The sequence below is a fragment of the Schistocerca serialis genome, chromosome 1 (genome assembly GCF_023864345.2).
Source record: "Schistocerca serialis cubense isolate TAMUIC-IGC-003099 chromosome 1, iqSchSeri2.2, whole genome shotgun sequence".
Lineage (NCBI taxonomy): Eukaryota > Metazoa > Arthropoda > Insecta > Orthoptera > Acrididae > Schistocerca > Schistocerca serialis.
Genome location: NC_064638.1, coordinates 679833189 through 679858443, shown reverse-complemented (window position 1 = coordinate 679858443; position 25255 = coordinate 679833189). Strand labels below are relative to the sequence as shown.

General features: G+C 40.2%; 1 protein-coding gene across 1 annotated transcript in view; it reads right to left on the bottom strand.

The window, feature by feature from the left end:
* LOC126480306 (RNA helicase aquarius) overlaps window positions 1-25255 on the bottom strand; it is a 346791-nt gene that overhangs the window by 69947 nt on the left and 251589 nt on the right. The window contains exons 17-19 of the mRNA XM_050103855.1: window positions 24544-24681; window positions 12374-12664; window positions 11806-11995 (exon numbers count right to left, since the gene is read on the bottom strand). Coding sequence (XP_049959812.1) covers window positions 11806-11995; window positions 12374-12664; window positions 24544-24681 — 619 coding nt within the window. The remainder of the gene's footprint in view (window positions 1-11805; window positions 11996-12373; window positions 12665-24543; window positions 24682-25255) is intronic.

Below are 25255 nucleotides of genomic sequence, written 5' to 3'. Positions count from 1 at the left end.
ACACGAGTGCCACTCACCGATTCACTCAATATCATTGGAGAGAAGTTCGATGGTGTCCTGCTCGACCCGTTCAAGCATGTACTGACCTCAACATATTTTCTTTATGGGGGTCAATTTTATGAGCAAACGGAAGGAGTGGCAGCCCTTTATCACCAGTGGTAGCCAACCTTTTCATGGAAAGGTACGAAGAGGAGGCACTTGCACCAGCCACTTACCAACCCAAGTGCTTTCTTAGGTATGTTGATGACACTTTTGTCATTTGGCCCCATGGTAGGGAGAAGCTAAATGACTTTTTGGAACATCTAAATTCACGCCACCCAAGTATAAAATTTACTATGGAGCTAGAGAAGGATGGACAACTCCCATGACTGGATGTCCTGGTCAAGAGAAAGGCAGATGGCACTTTGGGGCACAGTGTGTATCATAAGCTCACCCACACTGACTTATACCTTCAAGCCAGTAGCTGCCACCACCCGGCACAGAAGAACGGAGTCTTGAAAACATTAGCTCACAGGGCTCGATCTCTGTCAGATACGGAAAGTCTGGCCACAGAGATAGAACATCTACAGCTGGTGTTCAGCAGAAATGGATACTCCTCCACAGACATCCAAAGGGCACTTCGTACTACCAGTCAACCACAGGAGGAGGAGGAGGAGGAGACGGCGAAGAAGGTGGCATACCTGCCATATGCTGGACCTATTTCTGCAAAGATCAGCAGAATTCTTTCAAAATATGACATAAAGAGTATGTTCTGTCCGCCCTCCAAAATTGGGACCATGCTATGGAGTGTGAAAGATGACCTGGGGCTACGTAAACCAGGCATTTACAACATCCCATGCCAGTGTGGAAAGTCATACATTGGCCAGACAACCAGGACGGTGGACGTTGTAACACCGCCGTTGTGTCCCGACCTGATCTGATCGAATAGCAGCCCAATATTTATTATTAATATGACCGTTTACCTAATGGGGCTGGTAATCAGAATTGACTGCTACGGAAGTTGTTACTTTCCAGTTCGTCCTGTTCAATACTGTGATAATGAAGTGTCTGGTAACAAGAAAAACACCAACACAGTTTCACTAATTACGAACCTGTAATCGTATCAAAAACACAAAAAAAAAGGAGACAGCCACTGCCTTCGTCATCCATATCTAATTACGGCTAATCTCAGCACAGGGTTCTTCATTTTCCATTATCGTCACACGCTAATCCATCACTGCATCCAACACTGCAATCCAACACTGCAATCCAAGGTGATGCCGGCGCAGTAGACGCGAAACCAAATATTGTCCCTAGAAATGTCACTGATCACTTTCGTAATAATACTTCTTCGCCTTCCCAGTATTCTTCTAGTACAAAGGGGTCTAACCACGGCGATGGGGACTCCCTTCTCCGTTAAAAGCCTTGTGTTTCAACAAACACCTCCACACATCTCTACCCACAACATGGCACACTCTCAACTCCACACTCACTCTCGCAACACGACACTATCGATTGTTCGCCCTAACGACCTGTGCCGAGTGCAAATTTATAGTAAGGGCCTACGGACCCCTTACAACGTCAGGTGCAAAGAACACCAGAGGCACACCAGACTTGGACAGGCAACAAAATCTGCCATAGCGGAGCACTGTCTGGAGCTCGGCCACTCAATGGACTATAACAACACCAAAATTGTGACACAGACGCCAAGATTTTGGGACAGTGTCATAATGGAGGCCATCGAGATCAAGGTTACAGACAACCTAATAAACCGAGACAGCGGTTACCAGCTCAGCTCGGTATGAAGTCCGGCTCTAGAGCTTATCAGGGCTCAACGAAATGAACCAACAAACTCCTCAAGAAGTAGTAACACTGCAGGAGCAGCGCCAGGCGGGTGCAAACTGCGAACGCAACTCCCGACGCAGGACGGGCCTCTGACAGCTGCCACGACCGCAGATGATGGACGAGCCGAGAACGGACGACCGTCAGAGCACCAGGGAAGTACCAACACCACAGGATCAGCGCCAGGCAGGCACGGACCGCGAATGGAGCGCCCAACAAAGGACAGGCCTCAGAGAGCTGCCACAGATGGAGACCAAGTCGGGTGCGGACGTCCCAAGGAACACCGGGGAAGAGACAACACATTACAAGCAGCGTCAGGCGGGCGCGGACGGCAAAGAGAGCACCCAGCGCCCTCTGGGCATAAATACTGGACAAGATCCTCCAACATGGCAGTCTCAGGTAGCACCTGAAGAAGGCAACGAGTTACGTGGCCGAAATATTGTGCCAGAGTGACACAAACATCCGGCAGTAGACCCGATTATTCCACAAGCCTTTTTATTGTTCCTGTCTGCAACTCAATGTGTCACCTACATGGTGAGTAGCATTCTATTCTTTCCATAAACGTTGATATCCCAACCTGGATTTTCCATCATTTGATTTTGCCTCATGGCTTTTCTTCCATCCCACGACCCTGTGATTTTTTCCTTTGTACTGACATCCAAAATATTATTCTCCTCAATGTTTGTTTTTCTTCTTCTTTCCTGTGTTTTTTCATCGCCTTCCAAACCACATATGCTCTAACTTCTGAGTAACACTGTATCAATGGTCCCATCTACGCACAACATATGACTACATGACTGTGTGGATTGGTGGTGCAGCTTCTCATGACACAAATTCTTCTCCCCAATAACTTTAATTATTTCTAGAGATCAGATTCCCTCCGTCTCCCTCGCGTCTAATTTACTTGCTTACCAGTGCCACACAAAACTGTGAACCTTGATCTAACCAGTCCCCCCCCCCCTCTCTCCCCCCCCCCCCCCCCCCCTCTTCCTTTACCCCAACATGCACATATTCCCGTATCTCATTCTTTCGATTCTTGTTTCCACATTTCTGAACTTTTTATATATTTATTTGTGCATATTTTTATGTGTTTTCACTACATTTGTGCATTTTTACATATTTGTACATATTATTACATATTTTTGTGTGTCTGTGAATATTTTTAAGTGTCCTTTTCTGTCAAGCGGCTCCCTTCACAAGCACACAATGCCTTCGCTTATCCAGTTCCCACGTCATTTCTGTTTCCCCAATGGTATCCTTGCCGCAGTGGACCGCTACTCCATTTTTCTACACCAGTTCAAAAAGTATCCCTTTCTCTGGTTAAAACCCAGTCCCATGTCCTGTTCCTTTGTGACCTTCATCTTTTCAGATTCCATCAGTCGCTGTCCTTCACAAAGCTGCTACTGCAAAAACGCATCTCCATGGCACATAACAACCCAGAATTACCTCTACTCCCTTTGCAAGGGCAGTTTCCTAGGCCAACATGTTTCTGATCTGTCTAGAGGAAACCTTCTTAGGATCCCATAGCCTCAAACCTCTGATTTGGTTCACATTCCACTTCACTTGGTCCTTCTCAAACCAGCATGCCAACTTCCTGGACATTCATCTCTTCCTCTCTGAGGGCTCCATCCACACCTCTGTCCACATTAAACCCACCAGCCACCAACAATACCTGCATTTCAACAGTTGCCATCCCTCCCATACAGCCTAGCCACCTAAGCATGACACATCTGCAGTGATAGTAGCTTCCTTGTCCAGTATGCTGAAGGTCTCACAAAGGCCTTCAAAGACTTGCACTATCTCCCAAACCTAGTTCACAAACAGATTTCCCATTCCATATCTCCCACACACCCCAAATCCTTCCACCATCCCCTAGAACCAGCTACAAAGGAGTGCCGCACTGCCCCTTTGCCAGTCGCCTACTATCAACCCAGGCTGGAACAACTGAACCACCTCCTTCGTCAGGGCTTTGATTATCTATCATCATGCCCTGATAAGAGGGACATCCTACCCAAGATCCTTCCCATCCTTCTTAAGGTGGTCACCTAACAGACCTTCATAACATCCGTGTCCATCCATATGCCACTCCCAATCCAAAACGCTTTCCACTGGGATCTTATCACTGTGGAAGACCCAGGTGTAAGACTTTCCCAAACCACCCACCCAGCACCACCAATCCTGTCACAGGCTTGTCCTACCCTTCAAAGGCTGGTCCATGTGTGAAAGAGCCATATTGTGTACCAGCTCTGCTACAATCAATGCTCAGCTTTTTATATTGGTGTGACATCTACTACCTATCCACCAGGATGAATGCCCACTGCCAAACTGTGGCCAAGACCAAAGTGGACCACCCTGTTGCACAACATGCAGATAAACATAACATGCTTGATTTCAATGGCTGCTTCACAACCTTGGACATTAGTATCCTTCCCTCCACCATCAGCTTTTCTATGAGCACAGCTGGGGTAATTCTTACAACACATTCTCCACTCTTTAAATATCTCGGCCTAAACATATGACAACTTGCTGTCCCCACATCCTCCACCCAACAGCTTCCACCCCCCTGCCCCATCACCTCTACCCAATTCACGTCCCCTCACCCTCACTGTGCACTTTTCTTTGTGAATGCACCCACTGATCTTTTCCCCTTCTCTGCTTCTCTCCTTTCCATTCCATTTTTATCCCTTCCCTCTCTCCCCCACAGCCTCCTGACACTGCATCAGGCAGCCATGTCTGCCACCTCTCATCCCTGCATGTTATGTCAGGCAGCACTGTTTCCTCTCCACCCTGTTGTATCCTGGTATCCCTCCCTGTCCCTATTCATTAGAGATTGTTGCTCCTGTTCGACGTGCTTCAGTTTCAAACTGACCTGAGCAGCCAGAGATGGCAGTCATTTGTGTGTCTGTAATCTACTAAGTGGAATGGGTGGTTTGAGTGAGTTGTTAACATAAGTTTAGTATACTTCTCTAGAATATAAAGTTCTTAAAATTGAGAAAACATAGGCCTGAATTATTGCTACTGCTGATTCTAGAATTAATAGAAGTATTTGTCCAATAATTAATAGTGAAATTAAGTTTATTGCTATAGATGGTCCTGTATTTCCTAGTAACGTTAAGGCTTAGGCTGAGAGCTTAATGTGTAACAGTCTCTTCATTGTGCCTGCCTGCAACTCAATGTGTCATCTTTACAGTGAGTAACAATCTATCCTTTGCATAACAGTTGATATTCCAACCTGGATTTTCCTTTGTTTAAAATGTTGTATTACAACAGATGTTTCCAATATAAGGAAATATTATTACATTAACAAAACTGATTGAATTAATAGAACTCTTTTATTGAAACCTATGTCACAATGTGACTTTGGAAGTGAGAGAGAAAAAATGATATGATAATGATAATACAAAAGAAAAAATGTATGTACTTACCCAATATAAATGTAACTTGTAGATTTTAAGAAGTACAGAATAACAGCTGAATCTTTTAACATAGGTCACTAATTATTGGAAAAAAAACAAACAGATATGAATATGTTCAAATATATGACCGGAAAAGTTAATTTCTATAATGTCATATTTAATGTTTGAATTATAACCCAGTGATAGTGGGCATGCATGTGTGAGTTTTTATGTGAATGTGTGTGTGTGTTTTGTGTAAGAATATGGAAATTCTTGGAGGGAGCAATATATAAAATATGGGAAAAGCAACCCCTCACTTATAACAAATCACTGTGTGGAGCTTTGAAGCACATAACAGAAAACAGCATTCACACTAGCTGTCAAGCATTAGCTCTTTTTCTAGCAGCAGCACACACATTCACACACACAATCACGCAGGCACCCAAATGCACACTCCCATGGCCACAGTAAAACTTGTTCAAAAGCTAGTGTGAATGTTGTTTTCTGTTGTGTGTTTCTGTACTCCACACATCAATCCACTATAAGTGAGTGAGTGTGGGTTTTCTACTTATGAAGAACTTTGTCCAAAAGCTGAAATATTTCTAGCATTTTCTTTCTTTCTTTCTTTCTTTTCTTTAGTCTTTCCCCTTTCTTTTGTCATAGTGCCAGTCTCTGCCTTAATGTTTCCTCAATGTGGTGAGTAACAATCTATCCTTTCAATACTGTTGAAAATTAAGTATAGCTTTAGAAAGCTCTGTTAATGAAATTTTCATAGTTCTTGTTAAGGTGTCATGACAAACACATCATTCCAACATTTGTGTCACATCAACATCTCTGCAGCCAACTCCAGGAAACACACTCGTCTTACAATGGTCAGGGGGATGATACGCTGAACCTGCCAGATGCTGAACACCTTGCAAGATAACTTTTTTCCATGCACATGGAGCTGTCATCCCACACACCTAGGACTGGACAGATGGCATGTCCTGGGTCAAGGCTGGTGCTCAATGTAATATCTGCATAATATGAAAAATGTACAAAATTAAGTGCCCCTTGAATAAGCAACCAAAGGAAATATACAGCTGCAAAGCTTTGTTATCAGTCTAACTGACCAGGAACTGGAAGAAGAATTTAACTTTCCTCCTACCCCATGAGCCTTACTATTGTTAGCATAAACTGTTGCTATAGAAACAGTGGAAGAAGTCATAGAGACACTTGACAGATTTAGATGATGACTAAACTCCCTAAGCTTAACATTTCCAGGAACAAGATAGCAGCACTTATGCTCTCTGAGAAGACAATAAAGTTTTGATCCTTCCAGTTGACAAGAACAACGCTATGATTGTTGTCTAGCATTCTGGTTACATCTGGAACCTGTGTAACCTAAATGACAGCGCCTCCAATATGATTTACACCAATCCCACACAACAGATTTGCAGAAAGATAGCAGCTTTTCCAATCTCTTCTACACAATCTGAAAATATAATTGAGAGTTCAATTAAATGATATGATTCCATCAAGATTATGTGAACCCCTAAAGATACAGAAGAATGGAATATCAATGAGATCCATAGTCATCAACCTGCCCAAATACCTCACAACAGTTCTCAACCCAGCTATTAGGAAATGTGAACACACACACAAAACTCCGCTTATTTTATAAAATCTTTGAAAGGATCTGTCTGTGGGACAGAGATGATATGATCAGTTTTGATGGCACATGCCTGTGCTAGTGGCAGACTTGGACCAGCTCATCACCCAGAAGATTGATATGTCCATAAATGAATATTTCACATAAGTGCTTACACTCATCTATTTTTTTATTCAATGCAGAGTCCTCCAACTAAAATGACAGTGTAGCTATGGGCAGCTTTTTGTCACCTGTGGTTGCCAATCTGTCCATGGAACAGTTCAAGGAGATTGCTCTAAACTTCTCATCACTGAAAGTAACCATTTTCTTTTTCTTTTCAAATGGATAGAAAATAACTTTGTTGTGTGACCACATGGCCATGTGGAACTAAATAACTTTTTGGATCATCTTCACTTGGAACATTAGTTGCCCCAAGGTATGTGAAAATGATACACAACTATCTCTTCTGGACATTCTAGTGAAGCAAAAGAGTGACAAATCACACACACTCATATACATCTACATGGATCCTGTTGTTACCATTCAGTCATGTATTTGGCAAGCTCATTAACGGAGTTCATGACAAGGAGTCTCCAGCATGAGTTAAAACATCTAGAAACTGTGTTTGAGACGAATGGGTACAGTAATTACCAGATAATCCATCCCATTTACATCTACATGTATGTGATTACTCTGTTATTCACAATAAAGTGCCTGGCACAGCGTTCAATGAAGCACCTTCAAGCTGTCTCTCTACCATTCCACCCCAGAAAGTCATGTGGGAAAAACAAGCACTTAAATTTATCTGTGCGAGCCCTGATTTCTCTTATTTTATCGTGATTATCATTTCTCCCTATGTAAGTAGGCACCAACATAACGTTTTTGCAATCAGAGGAGAAAACTGGCAATTGACATTTCATGAGAAGATCACGTCGCAATGAAAAATGCCTTTGTTTTAATGATTGGCACTCCATATACAAGTATCACGTCTGTAGCACTACCTCTCCTATTTCGCGATATTACGAAATGAGCTGCCCTGTTTTGACCTTTTTCAATGTCACGCGTCAGTCCCACCTGATGTGGATTAGAATGTGCTATTAAATAATTCGCATCAGGTAGTCATACCTCAACGGAATATGCACAAATCACGGAAGATGTGCAGATACTTTTTACAAATGGGAAAAAATACCAACTTCCAACTGTGACTGTGGAGCCAACAGACTGACCATCCAGTACATCATTCAAGAGTGCGATTGAAGAGCATACAGTGGCAAGTGCAAATTCAGTGCGGGAAAAATATATCTAAAAACAAAGATGATGTAACTTACCAAACGAAAGCATTGGTATGTTGATAGAGACAATAACAAACACAAACACACACACAAATTTCAAGCTTTCGCAACCCACGGTTGCTTCATCAGTTAAGAGGGAAGGACAGGGAAAGGCGAAAGGATGTGGGTTTTAAGGGAGACCCACATCCTTTCGTCTTTCCCTGTCCTTCCATCTTAACTGATGAAGCAACCGTGGGTTGCGAAAGCTTGAAATTTGTGTGTGTGTTTGTTATTGTTTCTATCAATGTACCAACGCTTTTGTTTGGTAAGTTACATCATCTTTATTTTTATATACATATATTTTTTTGGGATATGTGTGTGTGTGCGAGTGTATACCTGTCCTTTTTTTCCCCCTAAGGTAAGTCTTTCTGCTCCCGGGATTGGAATGACTCCTTACCCTCTCCCTTAAAACCCACATCCTTTCGTCTTTCCCTCTCCTTCCCTCTTTCCTGACGAAGCAACCGTTGGTTGCGAAAGCTTGAATTTTGTGTGTATGTTTGTGTTTGTTTGTGCGTCTATCGACCTGCCAGCACTTTTGTTTGGTAAGTCACATCATCTGTGTTTTTAGATATATTTTTCCCACGTGGAATGTTTCCCTCTATTATATTTATATATACAAACATTTGTAAGAAGCATAAAATGATGTGCATTGACACACGCTATATAAATAAATACCTGACGCAGATCCCACACCACACTGCAATATTCCAGGATAGGGTGGACAAGTGTGGTGTAAGCAGTCTCTTTAGTAGACCTGTTACACACTTCCAAGTGTTCTGCCATTGAATCACAGTCTTTGGTTTGCTCTACACACAGCATTATCTATGTGACGATTCCAATTTAGGTTATTTGTAATTGTAATCACTAAATGTTCAGTTGGATTTACAGCCTTCAGGTTTGTGTGACTTACCGAGTAATTGAATTTTAGTGGATTTCTTTTAGTACTCATGTCAATAACTTTGCACTTTTCTTTATTAAGGGTCAATTGCCCCTTATTGTGCCGTATGGATATCTTATCTAAATCTTCTGGAATTCGTTTTGGTCATCTGATGACTTTACAAGACGTTAAATGACATCTTCATCTGCAAACAATCTAAGAGGGCTACTCAGATTGTCTCCTAAGTTGATCAGAAACAACAGAGGGCCTATAACACTTCCTTGGGGAATGCCGGATATTATTTCAGTTTTACTTGATGACTTTCTGTCTATTACTATGAACTGTGACCTTTCTGCCAGGAAATCAAGAATCCAGTTGCACAACTGAGGCAATATTCCATAGGCATGCTGTTTGGTTAGGAGATGCTTTTGAGGAAGGGCGTCGAAAGTCTTCTGGAAATATAAAACTATGGAATCAATTTGACATCCCCTGTCAATAGCACTCATTACTCCATGAGTATAAAGAGCTAGTTGTGTTTCACAAGAACAATATTTTCTGAATCTGTGCTGGCTATATGTCAATAAATCATTTCCTTCGAGGTAATTCATGACGTTCGAGCACAGTACTGCAAGTTGACGTTAGTGATATGGGCCTGTAATTCAGCAGATTACTCCTATTTCCCTTTTTTGGTATTGATGTGACTTGAGAAATTTTCCAGTTGTTAGGTACGGATCTTTCTATGAGCGAGCAGTTGTATATAATTGCTAAATATGGAGCTATTGTATCAGCATACTCCGAAAGGAACCTGACTGGTATACAATCTGGACTGGAGGTCTTGCCTTTATTAAGTGATTTAAGCTGCTTTGCTACACCAAGGGTATCTACTTCTATGTTTCTCATCTTGGCAGTTGTTCTTGATTGGAATTCAGGAACATTTACTTCATTGTCTTTGGTGGAGGAGTTTCAGAAAACCGTGTTTAACAACTCTGCTTTAGTGGCACTGTCATCAGTGACTTCACTGTTGTTATCGTGCTGTGAAGACACAATTGTGTCTTGCCACTGGTGTGCTTTATTTATGACCAGAATCTCTTTGGGTTTTCTGCAATATTCGGAGACAGAGTTTCATTGGGGAAATGATTAACACTATCTCACATTGAGGTATGCGCTAATTTTGAACTTCTGCTAAACATTGCCAATCTTGGGGATTTTGTGTTCTTTTTTCGTTGCTTCTGCAACAGCGATCTGACCCGTTTTGTGTACCATGGGGGATCAGTACCATCACTCATTAATTTATGTGGTATATATCTCTCAATTTCCGCCGATACAATCTCTTTGAAATCATTCCACATCTTTTCTACACTTACATGATAAGATCAGAAGGAGTGGAGACTGTCTCTTAAAAAGCATTAAGAGCATTTTTATCAGCTTTATTTTTTTTAAATCGATGTGCTTTGCATTTCATTTTGATGGCTGTGGATGTTACTGTATTCAGCCTAGCAGCAACTGCCTCGTAGTCACTAATACCTGTATCCATCGTGATACTATTTGTTCACGATTATTTGTTGCTAAGAGGTCACATATGCTTTCAAAACCATTTATGCTTCAAGTGGGCTGATGAATTAATGTTCAAAATAATTTTCTGAGAAAGCATTCAGTACAATTTTGGACGATATTTTATGCCTGCCTCCGGCTATAAACATATAATTTTCCCAGCGTATTGAGGGCACATTGAAGACACCACTGACTACAATTGTGTGAGTGGGTGACTGGGGTACCTATCTGAAATGAGACTCAAGGTTTCCTTGACCTGTTGAGCAACTATATCTTCTGAGTCAGGGGGGAGGGGGTCAATAAAATGAACCAATTAATAGTTAAGTCCGATTGTCAAGTACAACCTCTACCCACACTATTTCGCAGGAACTATCTACTTCAGTTTCACTACAAGGTAAACTACTTTTAACAGCAAAAAATATTCCGCCACCATCTGTATTTTATCCATCCTTTCTGAACACTGTTAGGCTGCTTGAAAAAATTTCGGCTGAACTTATTTCCAGCTTTAGCCAGCTTTCCGTACCTATAACTATTTGAGCTTCAGTGCTTTCTATTAGGGCTTGGAGCTCTGGTTCTTTCCCAACACAGCTATGACAATTTACAACTACAATACTGATTATTGCTGCAGCTACCTTACTGTGTTTTACCTGCCCCCTTTTAGACGGCTGCCCTTTCTGTGGTTTCCTGAGACCCTCTCGTACTAAGCATCAAACAGATGATTTAGTACAAGAAGAACCACATGCCATGACACTATTTTCTACCTTATGCTGGGCCAATACAGGGAAGAACTGGCCACATTTTAATTCTAGAGAACAGTAATATGAAAAGCCCCCCTCCTCCCCTCACCCCTACTTCCTGTCAAAAAAGCAACATATGAAAGTGATACATCAAGTTTACAGAAAGCACAAATGGAAAACAATAATAAAATTAATACAATGCAGTAACTGTGTTTTGTTTAAATAGCAGGTCCTTGAGAATATTACTTCTCATATTTGACAAATATAAGCCTCTCCAACAACAAATTCTTTGTAATAGAATCTCGCCCTTTCTCAACACAGATTTCAACAATACAATCTCTCTCTATTATTATGTGTCAAGACAGCCAGTGAAACAGTACATACCTCAAATAATAACTCCCTACTACAACATCACATTTATGCCTAATGCTTAGTGATCTCAGGAAAAAAAAAAAAATCTTACTTTGCCAGAAGGTGGTCGAACTCTACTCTGAAAACGCTCCCAGCGAGCCAGTATTTGGTACAAGAAGAAATGGCCAGCTGTCTCACAGGTGTAAGCAACATCTCCCGAAACCTGGAGACTTTCCTGCAAACGCTGAACCTCCATTAGTAAGTCCAATCTCTTTGCTAGAACATAATTTACTCGCCCGTACCTGTATTGTGAAATTAAATTACAGAGTATAAGTACAAGTAATGACAAGTCAGGAGGCTGGAACTATATCAAATAAGACTCACAGAATTTATCATCATATACAAATCCATACAAATATTAGAACCATTTAACAATAAATACAAGAGATCAATTCACCAATACGAAACATGGAAAAATTGTGCATAAAATTCATGTACATCAAGCATAGTATTAACACAATTTCAGATAGTACTGAGAGTCAAGTTGATTCTTCACAATTTATCATAAGAACATATTAATTCACGAAACTGGACAGACTGCAAATGCATCATATTCCAATGAACTAATAAGTAATTAATTATACTGATCAGTATTACATAACTTTTATTTAGCAACTGACCTACTGAAATCCTTCTCTGTTTCCAGTGCTTCTTCTCCATGTCCTAGACGTAGAAGATGGCGTTCATCAATATCAAGAGCCATGATCTTTTCAAACAGTTGGTTCAAGGCTTGATTTGAGTGTGTTACTATGAGAGTGCGCTGATTTGGAAAGTTGTGATACAGATTGGAGATGATCTGCACGGCAACATCTGTTTTACCAGTTCCTGGGGGTCCAACAACTAATGTCAGTCCTGGCTGCATTCCTGCTCTAATAGCCTCTATTTGTGTTGGTGTGAATGGAATACTATTCCTGTATTAGAAACACAAATGCTGTAAATGAAATGAAAGCTCTCGAAACAAACATTGCAGTTAACAGAATATAAGATAAGAATAAAAAGGGATTTTATAGTATTAATTATAATAACCTCATAGTATAGTAATGTATGCAACTAGGTCACAAAACACAAACACCCCAATCCGATGTAACTTAATTAATGCATCTGCAAACCAAATTAAGTATTTCTCCAATCATCTACACTAGAACAAGGCAACCTTTAGGTACATTCAGAGGTGAAAGCTACAACTAATGTTTGCAAAATGAATGTGCCATTGTTTTTGTAAAGAAAATGTACAATAACACTGGATGTTATTGATCCTGGTAGGGATGTGGGACGCTGACAAGCCAAAACAGATATACTACACAATGAAACAGAGAGATGTAGGGAGGGGCGATCATACTTGACATTTTATGAAGTGCTGAAAAATAAATTTAAAACAGCCAAAAAAAGTAAACCACTTCCTAGAACCTTCACAGTAGTCAATGATAGTGGGAAATAAATAAGAGGGTAATCCCAAAACTAAGGTCTCCTACTTTTTAGTAAGTACATAGACCTGTTTATTTCTACAATGGTTTACATCAGTTTACAGCTTGAACATTTAGCTAGTTTTCGACATAATCACCATTTCTGTCAGTGCGTTTTTGTAGACACTCTGGCAGTTTTTGTATGCCCATGTCCCAGCTCGCCGCCATGTTGTTCAGAAAGTTATGAACCTCTTCTTTCACCTCATCGTAGGAACTGAATCGCTTTCTTAGGGAACTGGTGATAGTCTCTGGGCACCAAGGCAGGACTATAGGGTGGGCGGGGTTGCAGGAGAGCAACGGTTTGCCAAGTGATGTGTGGGCGAGCGTTATTATGGAGAATGTGTACACCCTTGCTCAACATTCCTCTTCTCTGGCTCTGAATTGCCTGTTTGAGTTTTTTCAGAGTCTCACAGTACCTGTCAGTGTTAATTGTGGTCCCAGTGGGCATAAAGTTGGCCAACAATACCCCTTTCCGATCCCAAAAAATGGGTGTCATGACTTTACCAGCAGACTGTGTTTGTTTGAATTTCCGCAGTTTTGGTGAAGAAGGATGCCGCCACTGGCACGATTGTTGCTTGGTCTCAGGTGTAAAGTGGTATGCCCAGGTTTCGTCACCTGTGACAATTGAGTCCAGAAAGTTGTCCTGTTTGGCTGCAAGGTGGTGAAGAAATACGCGTGAAGCATCAACTCGTTGCCGCATTTGGTCCTCAGTCAGCATGCGTGGCACCCATTTTGCGCACACCTTCCGGTAGTTCAATATTTCCATTAAAAGTCTGTGAGTGGTGCTTCAGGAAACCTCAGGAACCAACGTGCAGAGATCATCCAGGGTGATTCGCCGATCTACATGCGTGCTTTGCTCAACCTTCAACACTGTCTCCTCAAAAATTGATGGTCTCCCGCTCCTTTGCTCATCATGAATTTTGGTCCGACTAGCTGCAAACTCTCTACACACTTACGAACAATTCTGACATCCATGCATGACTCACCATACACTTCCGTCAATTGGTAATGGATTTCAATTGGCGCAGTGCCCTTTGCATTAAAAAACCAAATAACTGTGCGCAGTTCGCACTTGGCCTAACGTTCAACAAGAGTGCCATTCTCAACAGCTGCCAAGCCAAGACTGAGCACCTCAGTGTGGCATGCGCATGTTTACACACAACATGTGAAGCACTCTTCATAGCAGTGTGACCAACTGCCACACAAACAGAGTTCTGTACTTATTCTCCTGTTTAACAAACATGTGTTACAGGTTGAAACAAACTTAAACCTGGTCAGTAGTGCAAAGTAATGGTAATGATCTTACTAACTCAAAAATGTAGTTATACACAGTACACATACTGAAAAATAGTCACCAAAACTGTTGGTACATTTATCCCATTGCAACACTAACTGGTCAATTCCATCCTCAAAGAAGCTAGTAGGCGGCTGTCGGATCCAGGCTTGGACCCAGTCACACACTTGGTCATCCACTGCGAATCAATGTCCGCAAATAGCTTGTTGTAGAGGTCCAAACACATGAAAGTCACATGGTGAAAGGAAGGGACTGTATGGTGGATGTTCCGCAACCACTTCCAGTGTGATGACACAATGAGCCTGTCCAGGGCGAGCATCATCTTCCAGCGACTCGCACCCCTCAAGGGATCATTTGCACCATTCCACAACAGACTGTACTCACTGTACACAGCCTCCATCCATCAATACATTCCACATCCTCCAACTCCTCCACCACCAAAAATCGAATCACTTCTTGTTGTTCCTGCTTACTCACCTGCATGTTCGGTAGTGGACAATAGCTTGTGTGACCACCTTCTCTTTGGTGTGAAACCACACTGGCGCTATGCAACATCAAATGGTGCGCACCTGTCAGTCTCTCTAACAATAGATGGCACGACCATACCCGCAGTTAAGTGGTGCCACTTTATGTGTAAGGCAAAGGTAGACACACTGACCAGGTTTCATTTGAATGAACCTCATACATCTCCACAATGAAATCGAAGGACCGAGGAAACTGTGTTGTGCTCCATGATGTGTGGATCAACCTCTAACTGGCTGGAACATTTGAAGCTTGAGGTGTTGGATGGGCATGATTCCACAGAACCTTGCACTACCAGAGCTGACTTGTCTAAGGCACTACACTGCCAAGCTGTCAATGGCTCAAATATCATTTCAAACTTGTTAGGGTCATGGTAATCTCTAAAGCTGCTGGCTTAACACAAAGCTCTATTATGGGGTGATCCTTTGTGCATATGCCAGCTCACAGAGTGGCAGATTGTTAATGACTGATAAGTAAGCATAATCATTGTTGATAACAACAAAATTGCAGTTTTCTTTAGTGCCTGTGTAATAAACAAAGTATGCCTCCAATCACAAATGGCAGCAGCTGAATTGATAGCATTTACAGCAATGGCACCAATTTGCATCTTTATTCACGTATTATTGCACCAAGGTGATTCACCAAAACTTCAACACAAGTAAGCTAATATAATTCTTGATTTTGAACTTTTGGGTTCCACACAGAACAAGCCAGACAAAAGTTTAATGGACAATAATTCTTTTTAGTGCCCATAGCACATGAACATTTGATAATATGGAATTCCTATGACATACATTATGTGGGGGAGTAATCAGTGCTTCCCCCCCTCCCTCCCCCCCAAAAAAGGCGTCTCAATTTATAAGGCCAAATACACACATTCCTTACAGCAAAAACTGCCATACCAAATGCCTGACTGCAGCTGTGGACTAGTGAACTGTGCTCATCTAATATTGTTAGCAGGGTGAGTTTGGGACTAAATATTAAAAGAGAGATTCTTGTAAAATGGAGGAGTACAATATTAATATTTACAAGTTACAAAATGCTGTGCACATCAAACATAAGAAATAAGACACTTATTTCAGTTTCTTAGTATATGATTTGGGGATGAAGGGAGATTGAGCATAACAACAGGGAACCTAGGCGGAAACGATCTAAACCAGCTGCTTTTCTTGGGTAAACTGCCATAGCATTGTTTTCTGAGCTTTTGTAGTTGGCACACGATTTCAAAGAGTCCTGTAATGGTCCCTTGACTGAATACACTTTCTGATTTGCGCGATGAATTGTTTCAACAAAGGGAGTACAATCAGTCCTCAAAAGGACCAGATATAGATTTGGCATATGGGTGGTGGAGTCATCGCCTCTACAGGTGGGTGACAGTATTACAACCTAGCCATGGCCTGTGAGCAGTAGAGGACTAGTCAGTTGGAGAAACCAGCCTGGTGTATTCAATAGGCTTGCAGGCTGGGAAAGGCTGACAGTCCAGCAACCAATTAACATGTCTGAGGCAGGCCAATGTGTCAATGCCAGGCTGGGGTGGGACGTCCCAGACTGAAATCTACGATAGACATCCAAATTCAAGCAGATTTGTAATAACAGAGGACTTTTATCATAAGCATACCTGATTAAATTGTCAGAAATGAACTCTAAGAGTAATAATAGCAGAAATATAAAACTGAGATTAATCCTTTACTTGCACAACACTAACTCTGATCTCATACACAAAGGTTTCCATTAGACTCTTATAACTGGGTTAAAATAATTCATGTATAAATAAAAGTACTCGGATACATTCCAGGGAGAATACTGCATCTGCAACAGTCTGAGTACAGCTGCTCAGCTTTACTGCAGCAATAAGGAAGATGCCACACCACATGTCAACTAAACCCATACCTGGTATAGGGATACATTGTCTAATTCATTAACAGTGTTCATTTTGATATGAGTGAAGGTTGTATAATTTCTGAAATCTTTCATATGGTGAACCAACTGTACTATACATGCCATTAAGTTATGGTGTGCTTAGACAGTAGTAGAGGATGTCTCAAGGAATGACTTCACAACTGCGGACTAATTTTCAAATGACGTGAGACATCTGAAGATGGCCATGACAGTACTGTGAGTGAGTAACAATAGCAAGATAAAACTTTTAGCTCTTTACAATTGGTACAGTAATATGCATTAGAATGAAGCTCAATAGCAACAAGCCATTATTTACACTGATTAAAGCCACTAAATTATGTGTAACTTTAATCACTGCATTCCCCATGACTCTCCTTTTTCATTTGCGAATAATCTTTTGTTTAACGTACATGTTTGTATATTTTGGCTATGTGGGGAGTAAATACAAATTCTGAAGGGGTCTTTTCCCCTCCTCCTTCCCCAATATAATAGCATGGATTTAGACACTTATAATGTATATCATAAAGCGGAGTTGCTGAGTCGCAGATAGGCACAACAAAAAGACTGTCATCATTTTTTTGGCTTCAGTGTATACATTACAATAGCTTGCTTGATATAATCTATTATTGATTTTTTTTCCATGCGAGTTACACCAAAAGTGCACATCATGAGTGATTTTGCAAATTTTGTTATTCTTCATAGTAAGTGAGCTAGTTCAGCTCACTACATGCCAGTAGAAGTCTATTTACTTTATGCCTTCTCTCAATGTTATCAATATCAATTACCTAAGGAGGGCAGTATGAATTATTGTACTTGAGCTATGCACGAGAGGTATGTTATCAGCACTGTGCAAGGTACTTCCCTCCACACCACTACTCACTCATGCTTCTTACCTTCTCACAACAATCGCCCCTGAGGTGAACTCAATATGATATTTACAGAACGTACACCATTATTATATTACAAGTGAAAAATTTTAACAAATGTCAGGAGGGCATTGCTTTACAGAACTGCATTCTAATTATGGCAAACAACGTCACTAAAGCATTTCTTTCCTGCATTTATATTACAAAGTTGGTTGACACTACAACACTTTTCATTATCATCAACAATGGAAACCAGTTAAATTCTTTACACCTGGGAGCAAATGAACACAGGTACCTTATACATTTCTGTTGAATTATAAAGTTTAGTTACGGCACCTACTACAACTGCAAGAAAGAAAAGAAGAGATCTTTTGACAAAATGGGGTTGAGGAAAGGGAATTTCTAAGGACAGATGGTGTTGTCATTTATTGTGACTGTCTCAGCAAGGATGTAAGAAGTTGTGCATTTTTATTGTCGTCGTCTTCAGTCCCCAGACTGGTCTGACGCAACTCTCCATGCTATTCTATACTGTGTGAGCCGCTTCATCTCCAAATAACTACTGCAACCTATATCCTTCTGAATCTGCTTACTGTATTTGTCTCTTGGTCTCTGTCTATGGTTTTTAACCCTCACACTTCTCTCTAACACTAAAGTGGCAAATTGGCGATCCCTTCATGCCTCATATTGTGCCCTATCAATCAATTAGATTAGATTTACTTTCATTCCAATTGATCTATAGTAGGAGGTCCTCCAGGATATAGAACATGTCAGAATTCTTCTTTTGGTCAAGTTGTGCCACAAATTTTGTGTCTCCCCAACTCTGTTCAGTACCTCCTCATTTCTTATGTGATTGACTTATCTAATTTTCAACATTTTTTCTTTAGAACCACATTTCGAAAGCTTATATTCTCTTTTTGTCTCGACTGTATATCGTCCATGTTTCACTTTCACACACAGCTACATTCCACACAAATAATTTCAGAAATGACTTCCTAACACATATATTCAACGGCAAATTTCTCTTCTTCAGGCATGCTTTCCTTGCCATTGCCAATCTACATTTTATATCCTCTTTACTTCGGCCATCAGCACTTATTATGCCGCCCAAAAAGCAAAACTCATCTACTACTATAAGTGTGTCACATCCTAATCTAATTCCCTCAGCATCACCTGATTTAATTCAACTACATTCCATTATCCTCATTTTGCTTTTGCTGATATTCATCTTATATCCTGCTATCAAGACAATAACCATTCCATTCAACAGCTCTACCAAGTCCTTTGCTGTGTCTGACAGAATTGCAATGTCGTCGGCAAACCTCAATATTTTTATTCCTTTTCTCTGAACTTTAATTCCTTTTCTAAATTTTTCTTTGGTTCCCTTTACTGCTTGTTCAATGAACAGACTGAATAATATTGTAGATAGGCTACAACCCTGTCTCACTCCCTTCTCAACAATTGGTTCCCTTTCATGCCCCTCAAATCTTTATAACTGCCATCTGATTTCTGTACCAGGTAAATAGCTGTTTGCTCCCTATATTTCACCCCTGCTACCTTCAGAATTTCAGAGTATTCCAGTCAACACTGTTAAAAAATTCTCTAAGTATACAAACCCTATAAACATGGGTTTGCCTTTCCTTAACCTGTCTTCTAAGATAGGTCGTAGAGTCAATATTGCCTCGTGTGTTCCTACATTTCTTTAAAATCCAAACTGATCTTCCCCAAGGTCAGCTTCCATCAGATTTTCCATTAGTTTCTAAGGAATTTGTGTTAGTATTTTGCAACCATGAATTATTAAAATGATATTTTTGTAATTTTCACACTTGCTAGCAACTGCTTTCTTTGGAATTGGAATTATTACATTCTTCTTAAAGCCTGAAGGTATTTTGCCTCTCTCATGCATCTTGCACACCAGATGAAAAAGTTTTGACACGGCTGGTCCTACCAAGGCTATCAGTAGCTGTAGCAGAATGTGGTCTATACCCGGGGCCTTGTTTTGACTTAGATCTTTCAGAGCTCTGTCAAATTCTTCTCGCGGGATCTTATCTCTCACCTCATCTTCACCAGCATACACTTCCTTTTCTATAATCTTGTCTTCTAGTTTATCTCCCTCTTATAGACCTCGATATACTCCTTCCAACCTTCAGATTTCCATTATTTTATTATTACTGGTTTTCCATTTGAGCTTATGATATTCATAAAGCTGCTTCTCCTTTCCCCAATGGCCTCCTTAACTTTCCTGTAGGTGGCACGTACCTTTCCCCTAGCCAAATATGCTTCTAAATCCTTACCCTGATTCGTCAATTTTGCATTTCCTGTGAATCTCGTTTTATAACATTCGTATTCCCTTTTAGTATTTACCTTAATATTTCCATGAAGTACGGTATTACAAATAATATTTTTCCTGACACTTATACAAAGTTTCAAGCCCCTTTGTTTAAATTAGTCTACGTATGTTATGCATAAAAAATGTATACAAAGGGAAAGTTATCTTGATACAGACCATATTTTGTTTGTAGATCAAATGCTCAAAACTGTTTCAAGTGGATCAGCAGGTAATTTCGGTATGTCATACCACAAACACATAAAAGTGCAGTGTGCAACCATTTATTAGTACAGTAGCAACTAAATGAATTCTAAATCCATTTTTTGTTGATTTAGATGATGCTATAGCAAGAGCAAACATATTGTTTGCAATATGGCAAATCCCACATTCAAAACATTTTAGCAAATTCTTCATTTGTGTGGCCATATTATGGATATTTATTTTCCAATACCTGAGGGTATTTTTGTTCTGTCATTGCACCTACAAGAAAATGAAAGTTTTTTTCTTTTTTTTCCTCCCACAGTACACATTTAGCTTTATTGAGATAAAACGTCATCAGTGGTCTGTAGTTAAAGATATTTACAATCTGATTTATTTTTAAGATTGAAAAACAGTTCATTAACAATATGTTAGTTTTTACTTACAGTGATTTCCACTTGGTTTCTCACCTAGATCAGGAAATGCCGTCTACTAGGAAATCTTTGGTGTTCTTCTTCATTAGACACTGATACTTGTTGTCTAATTTTTAGTTGCTCTGCAGAACTATGCTTCCCTTATGTTTTACACAGCACACTTTTTCACACACCACTGTTTTCTGTTTATTTTTATACTTCTAAGCATGTATTATAGTTTGTGTTTTGTAGTGTTGCCAACACAACATTGCCACTAGTTTGTCTTTCGCCTACACTCTTCTTTGTACTTTACTTACTTGTATGTGTGTAATTCTATTAAATTATGTTCATGTGTATTTATATACTGCGTAAGAGTAGAGAAGAAATAGTATTGGGAGTTTTTTTTTTTAGTGTGATGGAGAAGGTGCGGAGGCGGAGCAAAGAGCAAGAAGTGAAATGAAACTTCCCAGTTTCATCAAGTCCTCTCCCTCCTAACACTTTTAGCAGACAGGCAGAAAATGTCTGCCTGTGTCTGTGTACGTGCGGATGTATATGTGTGTGTGTGCGAGTGCATACCCGTCCTTTTTTCCCCCAAGGTAAGTCTTTCCGCTCCCGGGATTGGAATGACTCCTTACCCTCTCCCTTAAAACCCACACCCTTTCGTCCTTCCCTCTCCTTCCCTCTTTCCTGATGAGGCAACAGTTTGTTGCGAAAGCTTGAATTTTGTGTGTGTTTGTGTGTCTATCGACGTGCCAGCGCTTTCGTTTGGTAAGTCACATCATCTTTGTTTTTAGATATAATTTTCCCGTGTGGAATGATTCCATATATATATATATATATATATATATATATATATATATATATATATATAGTAAAACCTGTCCCATGCACCCTTCTACCACCACCTACTCCAGTCCTGTAACCCGGAAGGTGTACACGATCAAAGGCAGAGCCACATGTGAAAGCACCCACGTGATTTACCAACAGACCTGCCTACACTGTGATGCATTCTATGTGGGAATGACCAGCAACAAACTGTCCATTCGCATGAATGGACACAGGCAGACAGTGTTTGTTGGTAATGAGGATCACCCTGTGGCTAAACATGCCTTGGTGCACGGCCAGCACATCTTGGCACAGTGTTACACTGTCCGGGTTATCTGGATACTTCCCACCAACACCAACCTATCCGAATTCCGGAGATGGGAACTTGCTCTTCAATATATCCTCTCTTCCCGTTACCCACCAGGCCTCAATCTCCGCTAATTTCAAGTTGCCGCCACTCACACCTCACCTGTCATTCAACATCATCTTTGCCTCTGCACTTCCACCTCGACTGACATCTCTGCCCAAACTCTTTGTCTTTAAATATGTCTGCTTGTGTCTGTATATGTGTGGATGGATATGTGTGTGTGTGCGCGAGTGTATACCTGTCCCTTTTTCCCCCCTAAGGTAAGTCTTTCCGCTCCCGGGATTGGAATGACTCCTTACCCTCTCCCTTAAAACCCACTTCCTTTCGTCTTTCCCTCTCCTTCCCTCTTTCCTGATGAAGCAATTATTCTGATTAGATGCTTTTGTGCAATGAACACTCTTTTACTCAATGATGAGTTACCCCAAAATATGATGCCATACGAAAGCAGAGAATCAAAACAGGGGTGGTAAGCTAATTTACTCAGATGTATATTGCCTAAATTTGCAATGACCCTAATAGCATAAGTAGCTGAACTCAAACGTTTCAGCAGATCCTCAGTGTGTTTCTTCCAGTTCAACCCCTTATCAATGCATACACCTAGAAATTTTGAATACTCTACCTTAGCTACCGATTTCTGATCAAAGTCTATATTTATTAATGGTGTCATTCCATTTACTGTGTCGAACTATATATACTGTGTTTTGTCACGCCGACCGGTGTGGCCGTGTGCTTCTAGGTGCTTCAGTCTGGAACCACGTGACCGCTACGGTCGTAGGTTCGAATCCTGCCTCTAGCATGGATGTGTGTGATGTCCTTAGGTTAGTTAGGTTTAATTAGTTCTAAGTTCTAGGTGACTGATGACCTCAGAAGTTAAGTCGCATAGTGCTCAGAACCATTTGAACCATTTTTTTTGTTTTGTCAAAGTTTAATGAGATCCCATTTGCAGAGAACCACTTAATGATTTTCTGAAAAACATCGTTTACAATTTCACCAGTTAATTCTTGTCTGTTGGGTGTGATAGTTATACATGTATCATCGGCTAAAAGTACCAGCTTTGCATCTTCGTGAATGTAGAATGGCAAGTCATTAATATATATTAAGAACAGCAAAGGACCCAAGACCGAACCTTGCGGCACCCCATTCTTGATTGTTCCCCAGTTTGAGAAATCACCAGTTTTATGCATATTATGGGAACTGCTTATTTCAACTTTCTGCACTCTTCCAGTTAGGTATGATTTAAACCATTTGAGCACTGTCCCATTCATACCACAGTACTTGAGCTTATCTAGAAGTATTCCATGAGTTACACAATCAAAAGCCTTTGATAGATCACAAAAAATCCCAACGGGTTACTCAGAGCATTTAATATTTCATTAGTGAAAGTATATATAGCATTTTCCGTTGAAAAACCCTTCTGGAAACCAAACTGACATTTTGTTAAAACTTTATTTTTACAAAGGTGTGAAGCTACTCTACAATACATTACTTTTTCAAGAATTTTGGATAAGGCAGTCACAAGAGAGATTGGGCGGTAGTTGTTGACATCAGATGTATCCCCTTTTTTATGCAGTGGTTTAACAAAGGCATACTTCAGTCTATCTGGGAAAATATCCTGCTTCAGAGAGCTATTACATATGTGGCTAAGAATCCCACTTATTTCTTCGGAACAAGCTTTTATTATCCTGCTGGAAATTTCAATTGTATCAAATGGTGTGGGTAAGGCCTCTTCCATTAACTGCATGTTTCTTCTAATGAACATTTAGATCCTATTTTCTTTACAACATTTAAAAAATGATTATTCAAAATGTTTTCGACTTCTGGCTTTTTTATCAAGTTTCCATTCGCTTTGATGGCGATGCCGTCATCCTGTACTCTTGGTTGCCCTGTCTCACTCGTAATAATATTCCAAACTGTTTTGATTTTGTTATCAGAGGTATTAATCTCAGACATGATGCATATGCTTCTGGACTTTTTAATTTATGGTTACAAGATATTTTTATTCCTTTAGTAAGCCAAGGTTTTTGCATGGTTTCTTATAATTAGATTTAACTACTTTCTTGGGGAAACAGTTTTGAAATTCTCTTACAAGTGTATCATGAAATAAGTTATATTTTAAATTAGCATCGGTTTCCTTGTACACCTCATCCCAGTCTAACTGCTGAAGATTTTCTCTGAAATTCCTAATTGTTGAGTCATTAATTGAATGCAGAACTTTGGAGGGTAGTTTTGAATTACTGAATGGAGCTATGTCATATACTGTAACTAGCGGAGCACCATGATCAGAAAGGCCATTCACAACAGGACAAGAAATTATGTTTTCAAACCTATCTTGGTCTATAAAAGTGTTATCTATCAATGTGCTATTGTCCTTTACTACCAGAGTAGGAAAATTAATGACAGATGTCAAATTGAAAGAACGAAGCAAGACTTTTGGGTCATTCTTCTTATTACACTCTTTCAGTGAATCAACATTGAAGTCCACACAACTAATAATCTGCTTTCCCCTATCTGACAGATAGCACAACAAGGCATCCAAGTTCTCCCGGAATAAATAAGATATTTGCATAACTACCTTATATAAACAAACATACATTTCTTCACTTCACATGATACTTACCTCTTAGGCTCATTGAATAAGTATGGTCCACGGCTCGGTATTGTATGAGGCTCAACAATAATGACCCTCCGCTCAGACTGTTTTGGGTCATCACTGTCCACCTCTCGTTTCCGTGTTTTAACATCCTCAAATGTCAACCTAAACAATGAAAATAACAAGATTTAACAAATAGTTACACAAGTTTTGTATTTATGAGGTGTATAATACAGATTACAACACTGAGCTTCATATTGACAAGCAATGGAGATAACGATGAATTACAGAAAACCTAAACAAATCAGCTTTTGTTTTCTTTTTCTTTTTTTTTCTGAAAAGTTTTTGGCAGATACATATTGTGCACTTACTTAATTATTTATCATTTAGTGTATACTTAACCAAATTCTGCAAAATTAAAAGTAAATTTCTCTTCTACCACGTAGCCCTCACATTTGACGCACAGTTTCACATTGCTAACATTCTTTTTTTTTCCATATCGTTTCTCCTTAACTTCAGAAGAAATAATCCCTGTTTCCAATATCTTCAATAATATGAACTTACTCATGTCACAGCCTATTTTACTTTCTTAGGTACAATTATTTAGACAATATTATGAAAAGGATAGTTGCTACTCACCATATAGCAGAGCTGCTGAATTGTGACAGGCACAACAAAAAGGCTGTCAAACAAAGCTTTTGCCCAAACAGGCCTTTATTAGAATTAAATACAACCCCCC